The following is a 22,936-nucleotide window of genomic DNA, read 5'->3' on the forward strand; positions in this document are numbered from 1 at the left end:
TGCCAAAGCGCTCTTCTAGCGCTACCCATAGCTCTCTTGCATCCTTGATTGACATATACTCCAATCTGAGTGCCTTGTCCATATGGCGTCGCATCAAGACAACTGCTTGATCATGCTTTGTAAGTGTTCGTACGAACACACAATCCGGGTTAGGTGTTTGTATTATGGGTAATATTCCCTTTGAAGTGAGGTGGTTCTCAACATCGGTTACCCAACTGTGGTAATCCGAGCCTATTGAGTCAAGCATGGAAAAGTCGAGTCTAGGTTCATTCGACATCCTGAAAATAAGAAGAGAAGATATATTAGTTTCGGAGCTAAACTTCCACGAAAACTAAAATAATAAGATTTCCGAGCTATGCTACCAAGAAAACAATTTCCAAGAATCTCTTTTGGATTAGACCAAAGACTAATGTTTTAATATGGTCACAATTTGATGCTTACGGACGCTCTTAGTCCGAGCATTATGAACACTCTTAGTTCATACGAACACTCTTAGTTCATTAAGCGTGAATTCCCACAATTCCTCTTTATTAAATAATCAAAACCATGTTCGTATATTGAAAATCCTGCGGAAAATAAAGGAATTTAAAAGACAAGAAACCAGGAACTTTAATCATTAAAACTTGTTGAAATTCGAAGCAGATTTGCTTCGGAACAGCTCCCACTTAGAATGGTGTACAGATCTCAAAACGACTCCAATATGGCTGAACTTGGGAGGTCAGATAGAAGAGGCAGAGACGAACAACTTTGATGAAGGAAGGATTTTGATTTGAGGTCCTGATCAAGACGTTTCGGGGCGTGCAAACAGGTGATCTGCACAAGAACAAGCGTGCTGCTGTGTTGTTGGGGCAGCAGGTGTGCGACGATGCTACAGGGGCAGTAGGACGCACATGGGTGCTCAAGGGCTGCAGGAGAAGCGCACGGTATGGCTAGCAAGGGCTAGGAGCTTGCGCCAGTTTTTGGTGAAAGAAATTTCGGGTGTGAGGGTTTTTTTTTAGCTTGGGTTTGAGTATCGTGCTGGTAACGTGTTGTAGGAAATTGGATAATTGTATTGTATTCATCTCACCATGAGGTTTATATAGGGTTACATCATGTATACAAAAGGCAATACATAATAGCTATACTAATCTATCGCACATTACAAGTATATCAATCACATACATTATGAGTCCGTCAATCGCATACATTAAGCAATACTTATTGCATGAATAGTCATTATCATTTACAACAAGGATTAGGTTTACAAATATTCAAACTTTCACTTCATATATGGAAAACCACATGTGATTACTTGTCAATTAGTGCAATTAGTCGTTATTCAATTAAGGTTACTGGACTTTTGGTCGGCCACAATAATATTTCCTTGCCGTCTACTTGCAAATTGCAATGTGGTGTTTGTGAAAATTACTGAGCTTTTACATACACTATTTCAATGAATCTTATTGTCCAGTCTAAGATTTCGAACGGGCATTAGGCTTACCTTAGCTGATACGAAGATGGCAGCTACCAACAAAGATGATGTTTCTACCAACTATGACAGAAAAAGTGAACTGAAAGCTTTTGATGACACAAAGGAAGGTGTTAAAGGCCTTGTTGATGCTGGCATAACCGAGATACCTCGGATCTTATATCATCCACCTGATGAGTACTCCATTCACAATACCTCAGCTGATTCAGAAGAAGAGCAGTTCAGTATTCCAGTCATAGACCTCAAGGGCCTTTCAGATCCAACTAAACGAAAGGGGATCGTTGCAGCAGTTGCAGAAGCATCAGAGTCTTGGGGATTTTTTCAAATTGTCAACCATGGAATATCTGTTGATGTGCTTGAGGAGATAAAGGATGGGGTACGAGGGTTTTTTCAGCAGGATACTGCTGTGGAGAAACAGTTTTACACTCGCGATAACTTCAGTAGTCCATTCGTCTACAATAGCAACTTTGATTTGTATAGTGCACCAGCGACTCATTGGAAGGATTCTTTCACGTGGTACATGACTCCTACTCCTAAGACAGAGGACCTGCCAGAAGTATGCAGGTATGTGACAATGACATAATTCTTACATACAATTCTGTCTATAACTGGTAAATCTACGAAGCTAATTAGTTTACTTCAGATTCAATCATGAATTAGATGGTATGTTGTATGAGTTGATTCTTCAGACATTTCAGTAAATTAATCCACATACTGACCAGCTTAATGGTTGATCACTCGCTATCCTTCAGTTGGACAAAAACCCATCGTACAAGAATAGAGATTTATATAGATGTATAGCATCACTTATTCTAGTTGCTTAGCCTGTGACAACTGACAAGTGGTATCAGCTGGCCCAGTTCCTTATCTGATATTGCAGGTGTTTTAGGGTAGAATGCCATGGACAACAATTTCAACCTAATAAGCTAAATCTTATTGCTCGAGTTACAAACACCCTGTCCCAGACAATAGGTTGTAATGAAGAAACTGCCATTTCTGCACATATCCATTTTGTTTTTTACAAGTTACCAGCCATTTACAATTATACATGAGGAATTGGACATTAGATGAAGAAATATTTGGAGACTCAAGTTTATATACATATGTATATAAATATATATTTTTTCTTTTTAAGTGCAAGATATGAAGGATATGACAACCTCATATGCTCTTTTGGGTTTCCAATTTGCAGAGAGATACTTGTTGAATACTCAAATCAAGTAAGGAAGTTGGGGAAGCTATTGTTTGAGTTCTTGTCTGAGGCTCTTGGGCTAAAGCAAAGTCACTAGAATGACATAGATTGTAATGAGGGGCTTTTGGTTGCAGGCCATTACTATCCTGCTTGTCCACAACCAGAATTAATAGTAGACATAAGCAAGCATGCAGATAGGACCTTCATCACTGTTCTTCTGCAAGATAATGTTGGTGGTCTTCAAGTCCTTCATCATAACATGTGGATTGATGTACACCCTATACCGGGTGCCCTAGTGGTTAACATTGGAGATTTTCTACAGGCAAGTATAATACAATTCACTAGTGGTTAACATTGTCCTTCATCAGAACAATTGTTCTTTATCTTTTATAGATAATACAATTGATTTTCGTTTACTCCTCAGGGGATCACATTCGAGCTCTCCGCTCATGCATTCCCAGCACCCTCGAGCTTTTCGCTCACGAGCTTCCACTCATGCATTCGCGACACCCCCGAGCTTCCCGCTCACGCCCTCGCGGCACCCCTGAGCTTCCCTCTCACGAGCTTTCGTTCATGACTTCGAGGCAACCCCTGAGCTTCCCGCTCACGAGCTTCCTCTCACGCCTTCGAGGAACCCCTGAGCTTCCCTTCTCACGAGCTTCAGCTCACGCCTTCGCAGCAACCCCTGAGCTTCTGCTCACCACCGAGCTTCCCGCTCACGAGCCTCCGCGGCACCCATGAACTCTAACGCTCACACCTCCGAGCTTCCGATCACCCCCGAGCTTCCGCTCACCACTGAGCTTCCCACTCATGAGCTTCCGCTCACGCCTTAACGACACTCCTGAGCTTCCCGCTCACGAGCTTTCGCTCACCCTCGAGCTTCCCGCTCATGCCTTCCCGGCAACCCCAGAGATTCTTCTCACCCTGGAGCTTCCCGCTCACGAGCTTCCGCTCAACCCCGAGCTTTCCTCTCATGCCTTCCCGGCAACCCCTGAGCTTCCTCTCACGCTTTCCTGGCATCCCCTGACCTCTCTATCACGCCTTCCCGGCACTCCCGAGCTTCCATGCTCTTGCCTCCCGACATTCCCAAGTGTTATACTTACATTCCCTCGACATAATACACATTAATGGAACATTGAATTCTTCTACCAATTGTCGCTCGGACAAATCGAATTCTTTCGCGTTCTATTAATACGAGCGACAACCAAACAAACACAAGCATTCGCATATTCATCATTCAAAATTACAAACTCTTACCTTCATGGAATTCATGCAACTTACACAAATCGTAACCTCGTCAACTAGACCTCGTTCGTTCTCTAGCGAACACCACACGCATCATATGCAATTCATATGCTTATTCGTGATATGTTCACACAACCAAACTCGTTCTCGAGTTTATACGTCATAACCGATCATACTCAACTCCATTCACATGTATACATCAACATGTGTCATGCACCTCGTATATTCGTATATGCCAATGCATATCAGTTCAACTCACATTTGGTGCCCAATGCAACAAGCATTCTACATATGCGTGCTTTGTCTTTCTTATGCAGGTTAACGAGTCCTTTCTTGCTTACGGAGTTCGGGGACTTGTAGGGGCTAGGCGCCTCTCGGACGTTACTTATGCTTGATGACATCATGTGTATAACTCTCAACCAAGAAGCTCCTCTTACTTGGGGACTTCGGGGACTTGTAGATACCTCTACTAGCAAGCTAGTTTGCTATCTCACCAAGCATAAGTAGCACCCTCTTTTGGGGCCCACAAGTAGAGGTGGGACCCAACCGCGACTTGCATCTTGTAGCCCGATGTCCAAGATACACCGCGGTAGTCGGAAGCGGCCAATACCTTGTCGGTAAGCCACCTTCCCGGCCTTACCAAGTTGCCTCCATAATAGGCCTTTCTACACTAGAATAGTGGGTTTGCATCCCACATTGAAGAACATGTAATTGAGAGGGGTTCCCTTACCTATAAAAGGGACCCCTCCTCCCACTTAAACAATCATCCCATTACATCTCATGTAATCCTCTTGGGTTGCAAGGCCCAACACACATAGTTAAGCTTTCAAGTGGACGTAGCGGGAGACAAACCATTATACTTCTTATGTGTGTGTGTGTGTGTGTGTCTCTCTCTCTCTGTATTTTATCGTTAATTAGACCTTTCGGTCACATACATTAACAATTACATCAAAGGACCCAAAAGTCTAATCCAAAATAAAGAAAATCAAACTTAGACAAATTGTAGTCACTCAATCCATTTGATAACTCCAATCAAATATGACCAGGAAAGTAGAGAGAGATGTTGGTGGAGCGAGGCTCTCTTAAGTACCTCTAATCTCAATTACTTTCCTAGACATCATATTTCATTGGGTGCGCTACATAAGAAAGAGTTAATACAATTGTCATTTATTGACTAAGGCATATTGCCATTACAAAATTCTTGGAAAATAAAAGGACTATTCTAATCAAAGTCTGCGACATCCTTGTGCACTTCATCTCCAGCTTTGAAGTCCTCTATGGTGAGATTGAAATCTTCACCACCTTCTTCTTCTGCAAGGTATACTTCTTGCCCCCTCAGGTCCCTGTATCCCCTGTATCTTGTAGCTAGTTGCTTGCTTGCCTTGCATTTCTTGAACCAATGCTAACTTGATCCACATCGATGACACACATCATTGTGGTTGCCTCCCTTCAATTGAGGTGCACGTTGTGGACATTCCCTAGGCGGGTTGGCGCTACAGCCACGACCTATGGCGCCACCACCATGGCCAAGGATACCACGACCACGATTCGGGTTAGGTTCCTAGATTATGGGTAATATTCCCTTTGAAGTGAGGCAGTTCTCAACATCGGTCACCCAACTATGGTAATCTGAGCCTGTTAAGTCAAGCATGGGAAAGTCGAGTCTAGGTTCATTCGACATCCTGAAAATAAGAAGAGAAGATATATTAGTTTCGGAGCTAAACTTCCATGAAATTTAAAATAATAAGATTTCCGAGCTATACTACCAAGAAATCAATTTCCAAGAATATTTGGATTAGACCAAAGAATGATGTTTTGATATGGTCACAACTTGATGCTTGCGGACGCTCTTAGTCCGAATATTATGAACACTCTTAGTTCATTGATTATGAGCGCTCTTAGTTCATTTATTATGAACCCTCTTAGTTCATTGATTACGAACGCTTTTAGTTTGTTAATCGTGAATCCCCACAATTCTGCTTATTAAATACTCGAAACCATGTTCATACTATATAAATGTGCAGCAAATAAAGGAATTTAAAGACAAGAAAGCATGAACTTTAATCGTAAAAAATTACTTGTTGATTCGGGGTTTGGGTCACACACTTGTTGATGCAAGCATGATGGAGTGAAGCTAACCGAGGAGATGATGAAACGAGGCTTGCAGCGGGTCGGGTGCGCGGGGCAGCAGGGGCTGCTGGTGCGTTGCGGGACTGCAGATGCAAGGGCAGCGAGGCTAGTTGCTGCGGGGGTGTTGCGCAAGGGTTGCAGGAGCACGGGCGCGCTGGGTGTGTGGCAGAAGTGCAGGGGCGCGTCGCTGGAGGGTTGGCAGGAGCGCAGGGGAGCGGATTGCAAGGCAGCAGGCAGGGACTTGCGACAGGGCTTGCGGAAGGAAGTTGTAGGGCGGAAGGCAGGGCTGCACGGGCCAGGCCTTGCGGTAGCTTGCGGCAGATTTTGGTGATGAGGGATTTAGGTTTTTTTTTTTTTTTTTTTTTCCTTTTAGGCTAGGGTTATGACTCATGCTGATAACGTGTTTAAGTAAAAATGGAATTACAGAGAGAATTGTGTTGTATTATTGATAATATGAGCCCTTTATATATGGAGTTACAGAGTACATGAAAGGTAATAGAATCCTAACATAACTAGGAAATATAGAACCTTCTCCTATTACAACTCTATGACTAAAAACCCTAGTTTGAAGAGGCACACATGATATCGACATCTTTCAACATTTATTTAGTTTTTTATTTTATATTTTATTTTATTTATGACAGAAAAAAGCTTACAGAGAAAAAGAAAAACCATGATATACTCTCCTGCCCAGCTGATCCAACTGGAACGTTGGACACACAGAAAGGGGAAGGCAAGAAAACCAAACCTTAGGGTTCTGACAATTATAAGCTAAGGATGCTAAATTGTTTGCTAGCTACGAAATTAGCTTCCCTATAAGTATTTCTAAAAAATATGTCCTGAAACTTGGAGGCTAACTGTTTGATATCTTTGATTAAAAGCTTCATGGTCAAAGGAGCTGCCTAGTGGCCTTGAATACTGTCAATGAGTAGAGCTTAGAATCTCTCTCCACAAAATATGAGAGATATTTTGAAGATAAGCTATATGGAGGTCTTCTCTTAAAAGTAGTAGCTTCCGCAACTAAGATATTTGTAGTACCTCTAGAATTGCAGCATTGATCTGTTTTCTCTCTAGACCTAGGGTTTCCCCGTTAAAAAAACTTTTACTCGTCCGGCTGCGCACCCTCGTTGGCGCGGGCTTCTGGCCTCGTCGGCGAGTGGCGCGTGCAGCCGGACGGGATCTGGCCTTCATGGTGATGCTTCTCTCTGAGGGCGAGGATGGTGGTTGCTGAGTTTGGGCTGTTGTTGAGATCGAACCACTCGTTCCCGAGTGGTTTAGATCGGAATTTAGGTCGAGTATATAGGATGGCCGGTTAGGCAGCAGTGCTTGGCAAGGGATGGATGGAGACAGGCGATCTAGAGGGATGAGATGAAGATTTAGCGTGGTTGCTGCTACGGCGTCGATCTGCGGTTCTGGGGTTCCGTCCTATTCCTGGTGTAGCGCAGGCTCGGTGGTAATCGCTCGAAACCTGTGGGGCCAGGGTTGGGGTTTGGGGATCAGGTTATCTTGGATTGGGGTTGTGGGTATTGCCCTCGGATCTGGTAGGGACAGGGTGGCCGGAATAGCTGGGCTTTGGGACAATCGGGTTGGCGGGGCGCTGACAGAGGTGATCGTCGGCAGGTGGGAGATCGATGCAGGCGAGGGCGATCTGATGCAGGTTGGGGAGTTCAAATGCTGGCGGCGATCTATTGCAGGCGGTGGTCTGCGGCAGACGGTGGCCTAATCTAGGCGAGGCTCCGATGTAGGCGGTGGTGGCGGGTGTGGCGGCCTGCTGAGAGTTTTTGGTGTTTGGTTTCTTTATTTGGTTTTCATCAATAAGACTTTTGTAGGTTTTTTTAGTTTTAGCTGTTGGGTCGCACTGCAATTTTTGGTATAGACAATCTTCTCTTCGCCGGTCAAGAGGTTGTTCCTGTTCTGGAGTTGGGTCAGCAGCGGTGGCGAATATGTCTGGCTATAGACAATCATCCTTGGCCTTCTAGTGGGTCCTTCCTGTCTGAGATTGGGTCGAAGGCGATGAAGATTTGGAGCAGTGGTGGATGGATGGTGTTGACAAGAGGGTGATGATGGTGTTGAGTTTTTTAGTCCCAGGTCTAATTGTCTGGCAACCTTTTTGGTCGGGTTTAGGTCACAATGAGTGTTGGCTTGGTCGATCAAACACTGGTCAGGAGGACTCTGGTGGGTGAGTTTAGTGTCGACACAAGTAAGTTGTCTAGTTTAGAGTTCTTGCTGCTGGACGAGAGGTGAGATGTCAAGAATTCACTGCTTCTGCGCCTTTGTCTGTCATACAATTTTGTCTTTGCCTTTTGTTGTAGTGCAAGTTAAGTCTGTAGTTGAGTCGGGGCCTTGTTGGCTCTGTTAGTCAGTCATTTTGGAGTTCCAGTGTGAAATCCACTGGCCATTTCTATGTATGAGATGATGCCAAAACTCATTGTATCCAGTTCATTATTAATGAAGTTTCTTCTTGATAAAAAAAAAGATATTTGTAGTACGTATGACCCTGAAAGCAGCAACTAAAGGATTCCCATCAGCATTTCTAATAACAAAACCAGTAGAAGCCTCATCATTTCTAACAGAACCATCAAATTTTAATTTGACATATTGGTGATTAGGAGGATACCATTTAATGTGAATGTTTCTAACAACCTTTTGAATATGATTTTTATTATTCACCTGGGAGTACTTAGAACCTAGATTGAAAGCTTCAAACCAAGTACGTACTAGCAAGAGTTGCAAGATTTTGATGAAAGATTACTTTATTTCTAGAATTCCAAATAGACCAAATAATGAGAGGGAAATGCTTAACAAATCAGAACTATGTTTACTTTTACTAAGGTAATCTAACCAAGAAAAGAAAGAACCATTCCAGTCATAAGGTTTAAGGAGATCATGTGACCAAAGCTCAATGGTATACCTGCACTTTCTGAATAAACGCTCCACAGATTCAGTATCTTGATTACAAAGAAGACAGAAATGAGAAATAGAATGATTACACATAGCTATCTTATCTCTAGTTTTGAGTCTATTTCGAAGTAAAATTCAGGCAAGAATCTTAACTTTAGGAGGAATATTTAGCTTCCAAACTTTATTCAAAATTTGAGATTTTGAATGAGGGTTGATCTGGCCGGTCATATTGTATCCAAGATGCACTTTTAATTGAAAATGTACTAGAAGCTAGAAGAAAGTCCCCAAATGAATTCATCTGCAGTGGGAGTTATAGGAAGAGGAATAGCAACCGTCTTATCAACAACATCTATAGGTAAGATTGACATCAAAGCTTGTTTGTTCAAAGTAGAATGATGTATAAAATTAGCCACTTTAAGTGACTAGTCTAAATTATTCCCATCTTGCTCAGGAATTAAATAGTAAAGTGGAAAAGGAAAAACCCAATTGAAGGACCAAAAAGTAATTGACATACCATCCCCAACAATCCATCAGGCCTTTAATGATGATGTCTCTAGCATCAAGATGCCTTTCCAACTTTGGAGGCGTTGAAAAGATTCAATCAAACACAGTACTTTGACAAAAGTGAAAGAATGCATCACACAGTTATTGGTTCTATCCAAGGTCCGGTGGATGTTATCTATGCAGGAAGTCATGTATAGATGCCATGTTCTCAAGTCATATGTTCGGGTTAAATAGAAGTCTAAAACGACGTAGTTTTATTTACGATGCAGTTTTATTTTTGGTATTAAAGTTTTTCATTATAAGGATTAGGTTTACAAATATTCAAACTTTCACTTCATATATGGAAAACCACATTTGATTACTTGTCAATTAGTGCAATTAGTCGTTATTCAATTAAGGTTGCTGGACTTTTGGTCGGCCGCAATAATGTTTCCTTGCCGTCTACTTGCAAATTGCAATGTGGTGTTTGTGAAAATTACTGAGCTTTTACATACACTATTTCTATGAATCTTATTGTCCAGTCTAAGATTTCGAACAGGCATTAGGCTTACCTCAGTTGATACGAAGATGGCAGCTACCAACAAAGATGATGTTTCTACCAACTATGATAGAAAAAGTGAACTGAAAGCTTTTGATGACACAAAGGAAGGTGTCAAAGGCCTTGTTGATGCTGGCATCGCCGAGATTCCTCGGATCTTTTATCATCCACCTGATGAGTACTCCATTAACAATACCTCTGATTCAGAAGAAGCCCAGTTTAGTATTCCAGTCATAGACCTCAAGGGCCTCTCAGATCCAACTAAACGAAAGGAGATCGTTGCAGACGTTGCAGAAGCATCAGAATCTTGGGGCTTTTTTCAAATTGTCAATCATGGAATACCTGTTGATGTGCTTGAGGAGATTAAGGATGGGGTACGTGGTTTCTTTGAGCAGGATACTGAAGTGAAGAAACAGTTATATATTCGTGATAACTACAGTATCCCATTCGTCTACAATAGCAACTTTGATCTGTATAGTGCACCAGTGACTAATTGGAGGGATACTTTTAGATGTAACATGACTCCTACTCCTAAGACAGAGGACTTGCCAGAAGTATGCAGGTATGTGACAATGACATAACTCTTATATAAAATTCTGTCTATAACCGGTAAATCTACGAAACTAATTAGTTTACTTCAGATTCAATCATGATTTAGATGGTATGTTGTATGAGTTGATTCTTCAGTTTCAGTAAATTAATCCACTGACCAGCTTAAGGGTTGATCACTCACTATCCTTCAGTTGGATGAAAAACCCATCGTACAAGAATAGCGATTTATATAGATGTATAGCATCACTTAACAAGCTATTCTACTTGGTTAGCCTGTGACAACTGACAGGCAGTATCAGCTGGCCCTGTTCCTTATCTGATATTGCAGGCGTTTTAGGCTTGAATGCCATGGACAATAATCTCGACCTAATAGGCTAAATCTTATTGCTCGAGTTACAAACACCCTGTTCCGGACAATAGGTTGTAATGAAGAAATTGCCATTTCTGCATATATGTCAGTTTTATATCTAACAAGTAACCAGCCATTTACAATTTATACATGAGGAATTGGTCAATAGATGAAGAAATTTGGAGAGTCAAGTTTATATACATTATGTATAATTTTTCTTTTTAAAAGAAAGATACGAAAAATATGACAACCTCATATGCTCTTTTGGGTTTCCAATTTGCAGAGAGATACTTGTTGAATACTCAAATCCACTAATGAATTTGGGGAAGCTATTGTTTGAGTTGTTGTCTGAGGCTCTTGGGCTAGAGCTAAGTCACTTGAATGACATAGATTGTAACAAGGGGCTTCTGGTTATAGGCCATTACTATCCTGCTTGTCCACAACCAGAATTAACAATAGGAACAAGCAAGCATGCAGATAATTCCTTCATCACTGTCCTTCTGCAAGATAATATTGGTGGTCTTCAAGTCCTTCAACATAACATGTGGATTGATGTACCCCCTGTACCGGGTGCCCTAGTGGTTAACATAGGAGATTTTCTACAGGCAAGTATAATATAATTCACTAGTGGTTAACATTGTCCTTCATCAGAACAATTGTTCTTTATCTATATAGATAATACAATTGATTTTTGTTTAATTACAGGGAAAATAAATCAGTAATTTGGTTCTCGTAGTTTGAGTACTACTTTTTCACTTCTCTCTTTCTACATGGATGTTTCGTCAATTAAGTTGGCGGATATGTTGATATGGCCTTAATTTGACTGTTGATAAAGTGTGCGGAGATGATTAAAATGGTGAAGACAAAGTAAATAATGAACAAAATTTGGACAGAGCATGCATAAAGAGAGAAAAAGAAAAGGGAATACTGTTATATATGATTATGCAGAGCATGTATTTTTGTTATTACTGTGATGTGGTTTCCTGCTTTGGGTTTTTCAAATTGACTAGTATTCTTTTGAGGGTGCAGCTTATATCCAATGACAAATTCAAGAGTGTAGAACACAGGGTACTGGCAAACCATAGAGGTCCCAGAATATCGGTTGCGGGTTTTTTCAGCACTGGACTGCTGCCATTGACAAAGCTCTACGGACCAATTAAGGAGTTATTATCAGAAGACAATCCTCCAAAGTACAGGGAGACCACTTTAAGGGACTATCATGCATACTACAGAGAAAAAGGCCTTGATGGGAGGTCTGCGTTGTCTTATTATAAGCTTTGAACTAGAGACAGAGGAGCCCCTGCCATAAACACAAGGTGTCATAGTAAATTACCCTCTTGTAGTATTACTCTTCAGGCATACAATTAGTTTCTATCATTGTAATAGTTATATGAGTGATGTACTTGTCACTTATGTGTTTGGCTATGACTTCCTACTTTCTTAATCGTTTGCAAATGAAATTCTAAAGAAGATCGAGAAGAGCTTGTTGCGATGATCAGGTTATTTAGAGTAATATGATTTCCTGCTATGGAGTAATACATTGTTATAGTAAACACTTGTGCTCGTAATTTTATTTGGTCTGGGAACTTGGCTATTAAAAAGATGGATTAATTTCAGTTTACTCTCCTGAGGTTTAGGGGTGTCATCATTTCACCCTCTCTCCTCTCAATTTTAAATTTTTACCCCATGAACTTTTCAGTTTTGCTCAACCATGTCCAATGTCTCATTTTTCGTCCAAATTGAACGTTAAGTCAGATCTTGAGGCCCACTTTAAGGGCTAAAATGGTCAATTCAAGATTAAAAAAAACAAAAAACAACAGATTCGACCTCTCTCCTCTCTCTCTCTCCCTAAAACCATTTCTCCTCCCATCGTCACCATCATGTTCCATGCTCTGCTTACCCCCACCGCGCCAGTGATGACCACGATTCAGTACGACCCGTTATCTTCTGGAAAGAAATAAACTCAAACTTAGAAATCAACTCACAATTCTAATCAACTCTAAAACGTTGACCGCAAGCAATGCAAACCACATTACAGTAATATCAGCCTGCTTCCCCAACCAATTCAACCCGTCTTCAAACACTGGCAGGTACCTATTGTCCGGAGCTGTTGAATCTAATCAAACACAAAAAATTTCATCAGTCACCATAAAAACACAAGAATCCCCTTCTCTATTTTATTTGTTGGTCTCAAAGTAACCAAACAGAGCATTGGGGAAGAGGAGATCGGCGGCGAAACTCTAGATTTCACATCACTGGTGGACTTGTTGGCTTCTCTTGATTCGAACTTAATCGAATAAGTGGCTGTAATCTCTTGCTTCGTCTGACCCGGCGAGTACCCTCTGTAGACCCCGGAGCATACTCCGGCCATCAAATTCAACCCCTCAACGACGTTGCTGAAGCCATAGCTGAAGCCGTAGCTGTTCCTCCTCGGCTTGGCTCTCAACGTATTCGCCACCACCACGTTGCCACAGCTGTTGCAGCTGGAATGATGGAGCTGCTCGTTCGGACTCGGCTGGAGAATTCAGATTGCGCTGTCAAACCCTAGATTTACAGGAGGGCTCCGACGGGTTGAGAGCGGATTCGGGGAGGAAGATTCGAATAGATAGAGAAGTAAAAGGATTGATATGGATTTCCTTGGTGGCGACACCGTCGTCGAAGGGATTGGAGGCTGCAATGGCTTTTTCGAGTCGGGAGGTGACAGCATCGGAGGTGGAGAAAGGAGAGGCGGAGTCGTCGACGTCCTCGTCTTGGGGGGAGGAGGAGAGGTCGCCTTTGGTGTCGTCTTGGTCGGGGGCCATCGTAGTGGTGAGGCAGAGAGAGAGAGAGAGAGAGAGAGAGAAAGAGAGAGAGAGAGAGAGAGAGAGAGAGAGAGAGAGAGAGAGAGAGAGAGAGAGAGAGAGAGAGAGAGAGAGAGAATAGAGAATAGAGGAGAAATGGTTTTAGGGAGAGAGATAGAAGAGAGAGGTCGAGTCTTTTTTTTTTTTTTAATCTTGAATTGACCATTTTAGCCCTTAAAGTGGGCATCAAGATCTGATTTAACGTCCAATTTGGACGGAAAATGAGACATTGGACACGGTTGAGCAAAACTGAAAAATTCAGAGGGTAAAAATTCAAAATTGAGAGGAGAGGGGGTGAAATGATGACACCCCCAAACCTCAGGGGGGTGAACTGAAATTAAACATAAAAAGATTGTCACCGTTTCTTGGCGGCAAGTCTGTGCTCCTAAGGAAGAAGCTGGTCTTGGTTTACGTGATCTTAAATCCAATAACACTGCTGCTCTTCTAAGTTTAGGCTAGAATGTTCTCACATCTGTATCCTTATGGAGCTCTTTTGCATGCACTTGTTTCTCTGTTTGTCTTCAAATGAGGTATAGATATTTTGGTTCTTCAATTGGCATGGTTTAAAGGCTATTCTTCCACTAATTTTCCAGAATTCTAGATGGCTTGTAGGGGATGGTAAATCTGTCATGTTTTGGTCAGATCATTGGCTCGATACTCCTCTACTTGACAAGCTTCAAGCTCAACACTTTCCTGCACCGTTAATGACTAAAGTGGAGTCTTTTGTATCTGGTCAGCAATGGGTCTTACCAAATAGCTTTATTATTTCTTTTCCTACTTTGGCTGCTGAAATTCTTCATACACCTCTTCCCATTGACTCAACACCTGATCTCTTAATTTGGGAAACTTCTAACTCTGGGCATTTTTCTTTTTCAGAGGGTTATGAGCTTATTCGCCAGCGCCTAGCATCGGCTGATTGGGCAACATTTCATTCCTCCACGTTACTCCATGCTAGCGTGGCGTCTCTTGTATAATGGCCACTGATGATCAACTTCAAAGACGTGGCATTCCTATGGTCTCTGTTTGTCAGCTCTGTTATTTTGGCTATTTGGAGGACTCAAATCACTTATTTGTCTCATGCACCCTTGCTCAACATGTTTGGCAATGGTTGGCATGTTGCTTTGGGACTTCATTGCCTTCTAATGGTTCTATTGGTGATTTTCTAAACTCAATCACATGTAAGCCTTTTTCTCCTCAACTGAAAAATCTTTGGATTTGTGGCTGTCTTTATGTATTAATGGCTATATGGAAGACACGCAATAGGCTACGCTTTGATGATAAACCTCCTTCTCTTATGAGAGTTTTCCGGTTCACTAAAGCTTGGCTTTGTTTCGCTGCTCCCCACATGCAGGGTCACTCAAGTGGTATTTTAGATAATAATTTATTGATTGGGTTGGGTATTCAACGTACCTCAAGGTCTCACACTGATAAGCTTGTGGTGGTGTGTTTAGAGATAGTACTGGTCAGTACATTGGTGGTTTCTGTCATGGACTAGGTAACCAAACTGCCTTCTTCACCGAATTAATGGGAGTTATTCTTGGGATTGACTATGCTTTTCAGTTTGGTTGGAGCTATATTTGGCTTGAGAGTGATTCTACTAGTGTTCTTTCATGCATTACCTCTTCTTCCTTATCTCCACCATGGCCTTTTCATATTGCATGGTTAAATTGCTTATCATGCATCCGATTGATGTCCTTTTATTGCTCTCATGTTCTTCATGAAGGGAATACTATTGCAGACAGAATGGCAAACTTGGGTTTGGCTTCTTCTTCATTAGTATGGCATGAGGTTCCACCACCTGCTCTCTCTCTTTTTCTTCAAATGGATGACTTGGGTTTTCCTTATCAGCGTGATTCCTAAAAGTTGGTGGACTCATGGTTCCATTGAAGCAAGGATTTACTGCAGCACCACATGTTTATGGTTATGTTGTTGTTGTTGTAAAACAATAGTAAAAGAATTTGAGAGAAGAGAGAAATGATGCAGAGAATGGGATGTGTGTCTTCTATTCATAATGGGATGTGTGTCTTCTATTCATCTCACCATGAGGTTTATATAGGGTTACATCATGTATACAAAAGGTAATACATAATAGCTATACCAATCACTCATACAATCACGAGTCTGTCAATCGCCAATCAATAGTGATCGCATACATCAAGCAATACCTATTGCATGAATAACTATAATCATTTACAACATTCACTACTACAATAACATGATTTAAGGACATTGAAACCGTGTCCTTAAATACATGCAAGGACTCTTTAAAAAAGTGTCATATATCCGGGTGTTATCATAAGTCCCAAACAAGGACACTGGAAATGTGTCATCTTATCTATACGAGGACACATTTTTATGTGTCCTAATCGCTTTGGATGTGGTGTCCTTATATCCATAAGAGTAAGTTCACCCGTTGGGTCACCAGGTCACCCACTATTCATTACTTTTTAGTGTTAATTTCACCCTTTGGGTCACGAGCACAATGTATTAGGTGCCCTGGGTCACGGGCACAATGTATTTCGTGACCCAAAGAATGAAAATATATACTAAAAAGTAGTGAATAGTAGGTGAACCGGTGACTCAACTGGTGAACTTGCTCTAAGAGGACACCTAAATTGTATCCTTATATTGTCAAATAAGTGTCTTCATTTCTATACGAGGACACACAAATTGTGTCCTAAAAGCTATGGAAATAGAGTCCTTAAATCTATGAGAGGACACAAAAACAACATTCTCATATGTGTCCTCTATTTTATACAAGAACACATAAATTGTGTCCTAAAAACTCTGGAAATAGAGTCCTTAAATCTATAAGAGGACACAAAAATACATTCCCATATGTGTCATGTTTTCTATACTAAGACACATAAATTATGTCCTCAAAGTTATGAAAATGGAGTCAGTAAATCCATAAGGGAATACATTCTCATATTATCAAAATTGCATAACATTGATTACACATTAAACAAGTCCTTATATATATAGAACATCCATTAATACATGTCCAAGATCCAAAACAAGTAATCTGTAAAAACCACAAGTCCAACATCCCGAATGTACTACTACTACTGTTTTGAACCTACATAATTCAAAGCTAGCTGCTGCTGCTACATATATAACTCAATTCATACCATCCAAAACAAGTAACTTGCAAAAACCACAAGTCCAACATCCAGAATTAATGCACTACTACTACTGTTTTGAACCTACATAATTCAAAGCTAGCTGATGCTATATATATAACTCAATTCATACCAGAAATAAGAAATATATATACATGCATGGTTAAGTAGAAATGTACCTTAACCACCTCCCAATAAACTGCTTTACAATTCTTTCTTCCCTTTTGAGCATTAAACATCTTAATGACACTGCACCATGAAGAGCTCAGTAAGAAAACAGTAAGCTAGTGATCTGACCATTAATTACGAAAATATTATCACCAATAATCAGCATTTAAAATGAAGAACATATCAGCATGCTTTGAATGAAGCCCAAAAGAACATCCTATATTAAAATAAATCCTTATAGCTTGTTAATAAACAAGTGACTAAACCGGCAACTATAAGAGCATCCACTAACTATGTACGAAGTCATGAGTTCGAGTCACCATGGGGGCAGGAGTGAAACCCTTTGATCCTCTTTTTAAAAAAGAAGAAAAAAAAAAAAATAAGTGACTAAATCGGCAACTATAAGAGATTGAACGCATGCAAGGATTACAATTCAATGGTTGCATTGATTTCAATTATATAGCACCCAAGTCCTTCTGAGCATAATCTAACAACCATTAAATTTCTCATCGAGCTCACTTCCCTGCATAATTATCTCAACCTGTGAACAAAAGAACATACCATATTTCAGATAATTATTATTTTAAACAAGACAAGCTAGTGTACTGGTGGGTATGAGATACCCTCATTTACAACTATTTGAACAAAAATTTTCAAGTATTTGAACCAAAATTACAACATTGAGAACAAAAGTTACCATATTCATTTACACTATTTACATATAGTTTAACAAAAATTACAACATTGACAACGAATTTGTTCAAAAACTTATAAAAATGTCGTAAGAGGTGTAATTACCATTATTAGAACTAAGATTACAACATTGACAACGAATTTGTTCAAAAACTTGTAAAATGTCGTAAGAGGTGTAATTACCATTATTAGAACTAAAATTACACAAAGTAGGACTCAAATTACAACTTTGACAACAAAATTTGTTCTCACTTTTATAAATGTGGGTATGAGATACCCACCACTACACTAGATTTCCCATTTTAAACAAGGAAACCATTTCATAATGTATCTGCATCAAATATAATTTACCATGGAATGACAGTAGTTGACTCCAGATATCAGCTGCTAGAACAAAAATCTTGCCTGTTGTGTAGAGGAATTGCAATCAACAAATACTCGTGAATCAACAACTTCTAATTAAGTAATTCCTATATGCAGAAAAACCTAATGATTTTATCTAACATGACAACTGAAGAACTAACCTCATCTTCACTAAATCTACCAGACTACATATCCTCTCAAATAGCTCACCACCAGCTGCATATTCCATGACAATAGCTAAAATATTACTGGGAGTCACCAAGACCTGCAGCAAAACAAGTATACTTCAAGCATTCGTCTCAAGACTGCCTTATCTTAGTTCTTTGGTGCTCACGTTGAGTTTGATAATTATCATCTTGGAGTTATCTTTACATAAAATTAGTCTAATATGATTGTCAAAACACCACAATAACAAGCTGAAACACTCAAACACACCATACACTCCAAAGTGCCTGTACACACACAATTAACTCAATACTAGCTAATTACCCCTTTGAACCTGACAATATTTGGATGCCTCAAGGATCTGTGATTTGTGATTTCCCTCTGAACATTCTCATCAATCTGCAAACTAGAAAACCAAAACAAGATTCATATTCATAATCGTAACATAATCCAAGATCAATACACATTGAACATATCAAACAAATTATATAAACAAAACATATCAAAAAAGAAAAAAAAAAACGATCGAGTAAACTCACCTTGTACTTGGCAACCTCTTATTTCAGTTCCTTCAAATCACGTAACTAAAATTTGGGGATGAGTTTATAACAAACTACCGGATGTAAAAGCCATGCACTTTAATGCTATGCATGATAGTATCAGATTCCTTCTCACATCACCAGACTAAACATAAAACAAGGAATCTATGATATGTATTCAACATTCAGATAACAAAAGCACACTACCGTGCAAAACGTAAAACTAATCCTACTCAGTTACACCCAACAACTTGCATGGGTTCCACTGTTTCCTATAAGTCTTGGGTCATTTCCCAGAAAAGAGAAATCTTGTTAAGTTGGTCAAAATTTATGAACTAATTAGATCAACTTGGAGCTACATAATCTTTCATCATCATTAAGCATGAGAAGAAATATTAATACATATTCAGATTGATGAAAATTTGCTGGGTTAATTCTGCATCAGTTTTCATTTTCACACACTGAATTCTTTAGTAACAATAGCATCAAATCAAGAGCAATACTCACATTTCTGACATCTGCATCTTTAACATCGAGATCAATAGTCACCAAGATAAACTTCACCTTTGTATTAGTCAAATAGCCATACCTACACACAATATCACCATATAAGAACAACACAATGCAATACCCCCGTGACAACCATACACAAGAGAAGCGGCAAAAGCACTCACACTTTGTAATTTTCAATTGGATAAAGCAGACCCAAGAACTCATTCTGTGTTGGTCTGAACTTCTTCGGATTGTTCACTACAAAACCACACACATACACACACCCATATAAATTCACGGTGAAACACACAAATTCAAATATGATCCAAATGTATCATCATCCAATATGATCCAAGTGTTCTGTTCACTTCCAACTCCAACCATACCCAACTAAGACCAAATGAACAGAACCCAGAATTGCATTTGTAATTCCAAGTATAAATTCTTCAACCAAAAAAAAAAAAGTAAAAGCTTGCTGGAGGAGCAATGGATTGGTATATGAAAAAGTAAGAGAGACCCAGATCCGTAAATTTACCTCGCTCTCGACTACATTGAGAGAGCAGTGGATGATGTGGTAGAGCTTGAGGGCGTCATTGGCATCAGTGAAACTTTGGATGTAAAGAGGGTTGTTCTCATCAAATTTTCACACAAACTAATACATTAGTGTTTTCTTTTGGTTCATTTCGATAATCTTCGCTAACCTCTCTGTGATTCATCTTCTTCGGCTTCAGCGACTGATTGAAGTACACCACTCACACCGCAGAGAACATCACCACCGTGACGAACACCAGAATCCAGGGAGAATTGTTAAACAGCGACAAGCGTGGCCCGTGACCCACCATTGTACCGATATTGTCCCAACTTAACCACCTGTTACGTGTTGGATTTTAATCACAAAAGGCCTCGGTACAATTGGGTGAGATCCACCCACTTGTAAGATATATTTTATTTGTCACTTTTCCAATGTGAGATCTTTCCTCTTCAACACGCCCCTCACGTGCAACCTAACTCTAGGTCTGCACTTGAAATTAATTAATCCAATTTCCACATTGGAAATTGGGACACAAGTTTCATATCGGAGATTTGGTCGATACAATCCAAGGCCTACATTGGACACTTGGCACTTTCGATGACAATACAAGGAACCCCAATTTGGGCTTATGATACATGACTACGTGGAGAGGCAATTGGAGAACGACCCGCTATGATACCATGTTAAACAGCGACAAGCGTGGCCCGTGACCCCACCATTGTACCGATGTTGTCCAAACTTAACCACTTGTTAGGCGTTGTTTTAATCACAAAAGGCCTTGGTACAATTGGGTGAGATCCATTCACTTATAAGTTATATTTTATTTGTCACTTTTCCAATGTGGGATCTTTCCTCTTCAACAAAAATTGAGAGACGCTTTAATCAAGAACCGTGACAGCAGATGTTGATGTACGCCGGCACTGGCATCGGTTCTTCCTCAGAGACCTGAGGTCACTAGTGGGAGGGCGGAGGCTGTGGGGGCATCTGACGAAGTCATGGTGGAGGGAGCAGGAGTGAGGTGTGCGTGAGATTAGGGCGAGTGGGAAGATCATTGGAAGAAGAAGCCTCTGTGCTGTTTTCAATTACACCTAAAAAATGGAAATAGAATGAATGAAACAACATCTTTTTTCTTCTGGTGGGTTTCAATTGAAGAGGGAAGTTGAAAATTGGGAGAGGAGGGAAGTGAAATTTCAAGAGGGAAAATGCGAAGTGTTGCGGAGCGTTTTCTTATTTTAATGAAAATTGGGCCGAACTAACTTTAAGGACACAACATTAAAGATGTCCATGTGTCTTTCAAACACTCTCCCTCCTCTTAAAAATTTCAATTAAATGATGTGTGTCCTTAAAAACCTTGAAGGATTGTATAAAAATTATGTGTCCTCTTTTGGTGTCCTTGTATCCGTTTATTGTAGTAGCGACTCCCCCTTGGATATTCCATGTCAATAGTGTTGCCTCTACTATGTGCTTCTAAGTTGCCTCATCAAAAACCTTTGCCAAGTAATAAAAATCCTATGGGAAAAAACAACCTTGGTCGAAGAAGAAAAAAAACACAACGCGTGTGAATGTGGAGTAGTCGTATCACAACAGAAACAGGTGCAGTCTTCTTATCAGCATCCTAAGTATATAGTATGTCTACAAGAGGGATGCATTAGAGTTGCTGCACCAAAACCTTGCCCGGTAAATCCAGTGGGAGAAACCCATGGTCGAAGGAAAAAGATGATCAAATGTGTATATGTCGAATCAAAACATCTTCAGGATGCAGTAAGTGGGGTGACCATGCCAAAGATGTGCCTCGTCAAAACCTTGATAGGTAACAAAACCCAGTGAGACCAAATAACCCTGGACGAAAGATAAAAAGAGTACACGATGGTCAAGTGGGTATGCTTTAGGATACTCCCCCTGAAAATTACATGTTAGGTAATTTAGATAGTTTACGTAGACCAATACCTTGGACATACTTATGGAATGTAGACTTTGGTAGTGACTTGGTGAAGAGGTCTGCACGATTGTCTTCAAATCAAATCTGTTTAACTTCAATCTTTTGATGCTCCTGTTGTTGCTGATTGAAAGATAACTTCGGTGCAATATGTTTGGTGTTGTCTCCTTTGATGAAACTCGTCTTTATCTGCTCTATGTAAGCAGCATTATTCTCGTAGATAATGGTTGGTTCATCAGTGGTAGAATGCAGTCCACATGTGCTTCGAACATGCTTTGTAACGGCTCTTAGCCATGTACATTCACATACTGCTTCATGAAGAGCTAGTATCTCAGATGATTTGAAGAGGTAGCAACAAGTGTCTATTTCGTAGACCTCCAAGAAATTTCAATATTCCCAATGGTAAAGACATAATCAGTTTGGGAATGAGCCTTGTGCGGGTCTGATAGATATAGTCTGTATCAGCATATCCAACAAGGCGAGCATCATTCTGAGGATCAAGGGGGTTTGATCCCTTCCTTGATGCGTAGGGATAGAATAAGCCCATGTCCGTCGTACCTCTAAGGTAGCGAAAAATGTCTTTTATGCCATTCCAGTGGCGGTGTGTTGGCGCAGAGCTATATCTAGCTAACAAGTTCACATCGAATGAGATGTCCGGTCTAGGGCATTGAGCCAAATCCAATAATGCATTTATTGCACTTAGATATGAGACTTCTGGCACCAATATCTCTTCGTTATCATCTGCAGGACAATAAGGTTCTCTCTAGACTCCAGACGACCATGGGTGTGCTTGCTTTTATCCTCATTAAAGCGTCTTAACATCTTCTAGATGTAATCTGGTTGATGGACCAAAATTTCATCTGCACTGTGCTCGGGCTCCAAGTCGAGACAATAATTTGTTCTCCCAAGGCCTTTCATCTCAAATTCCGACTTTAGGTGCTTTGCGGTTTCCTTGATCTCTTCAGGAGTATCAATCAAATTCATGTCTTTGACATACACCGCCACAATTGCAAACTAGGAACTTGTTTCCATAATAAACACGCATGGGCATAGTTTATTATTCATATATCCCATCCCGATCAAATATTCACTTAGACGGTTATACCACCTCCGTCTAGATTTTTCAATCCATCAAGTGAATGCCACAAAATAAATGAAGAGCATGTTCCGTGGTCTAGAACTTATTTGCATCGGGTATATTAAGTCA

At 40.4% G+C, this 22,936-nt stretch overlaps 2 protein-coding genes and 1 pseudogene across 2 annotated transcripts; 2 read left to right on the forward strand and 1 right to left on the reverse strand.

Moving 5' to 3' along the window:
* Positions 1 to 1,496: 1,496 nt before the first annotated feature.
* On the forward strand, positions 1,497 to 3,014 carry LOC112196749 (annotated as a pseudogene).
* Positions 3,015 to 9,791: 6,777 nt separating this feature from the next.
* Positions 9,792 to 12,366, forward strand: LOC112196747 (1-aminocyclopropane-1-carboxylate oxidase homolog 1). The gene is made up of 3 exons (XM_024337167.2): positions 9,792 to 10,540; positions 11,163 to 11,484; positions 11,909 to 12,366. The coding sequence occupies exons 1-3, from the start codon at positions 10,008 to 10,010 to the stop codon at positions 12,158 to 12,160; spliced, it is 1,107 nt and encodes a 368-aa protein (XP_024192935.1). The 5' UTR covers positions 9,792 to 10,007; the 3' UTR covers positions 12,161 to 12,366.
* Positions 12,367 to 12,775: 409 nt separating this feature from the next.
* On the reverse strand, positions 12,776 to 13,680 carry LOC112198717 (probable carboxylesterase 11). The gene is made up of 4 exons (XM_024339841.1): positions 13,434 to 13,680; positions 13,085 to 13,318; positions 12,916 to 12,995; positions 12,776 to 12,826 (listed from the first exon to the last, which is right to left on the reverse strand). The coding sequence occupies exons 1-4, from the start codon at positions 13,678 to 13,680 to the stop codon at positions 12,776 to 12,778; spliced, it is 612 nt and encodes a 203-aa protein (XP_024195609.1).
* Between the last annotated feature and the right edge of the window lie 9,256 nt (positions 13,681 to 22,936).

Source organism: Rosa chinensis, chromosome 4, assembly GCF_002994745.2.
Source record: "Rosa chinensis cultivar Old Blush chromosome 4, RchiOBHm-V2, whole genome shotgun sequence".
Classification (NCBI taxonomy): domain Eukaryota; kingdom Viridiplantae; phylum Streptophyta; class Magnoliopsida; order Rosales; family Rosaceae; genus Rosa; species Rosa chinensis.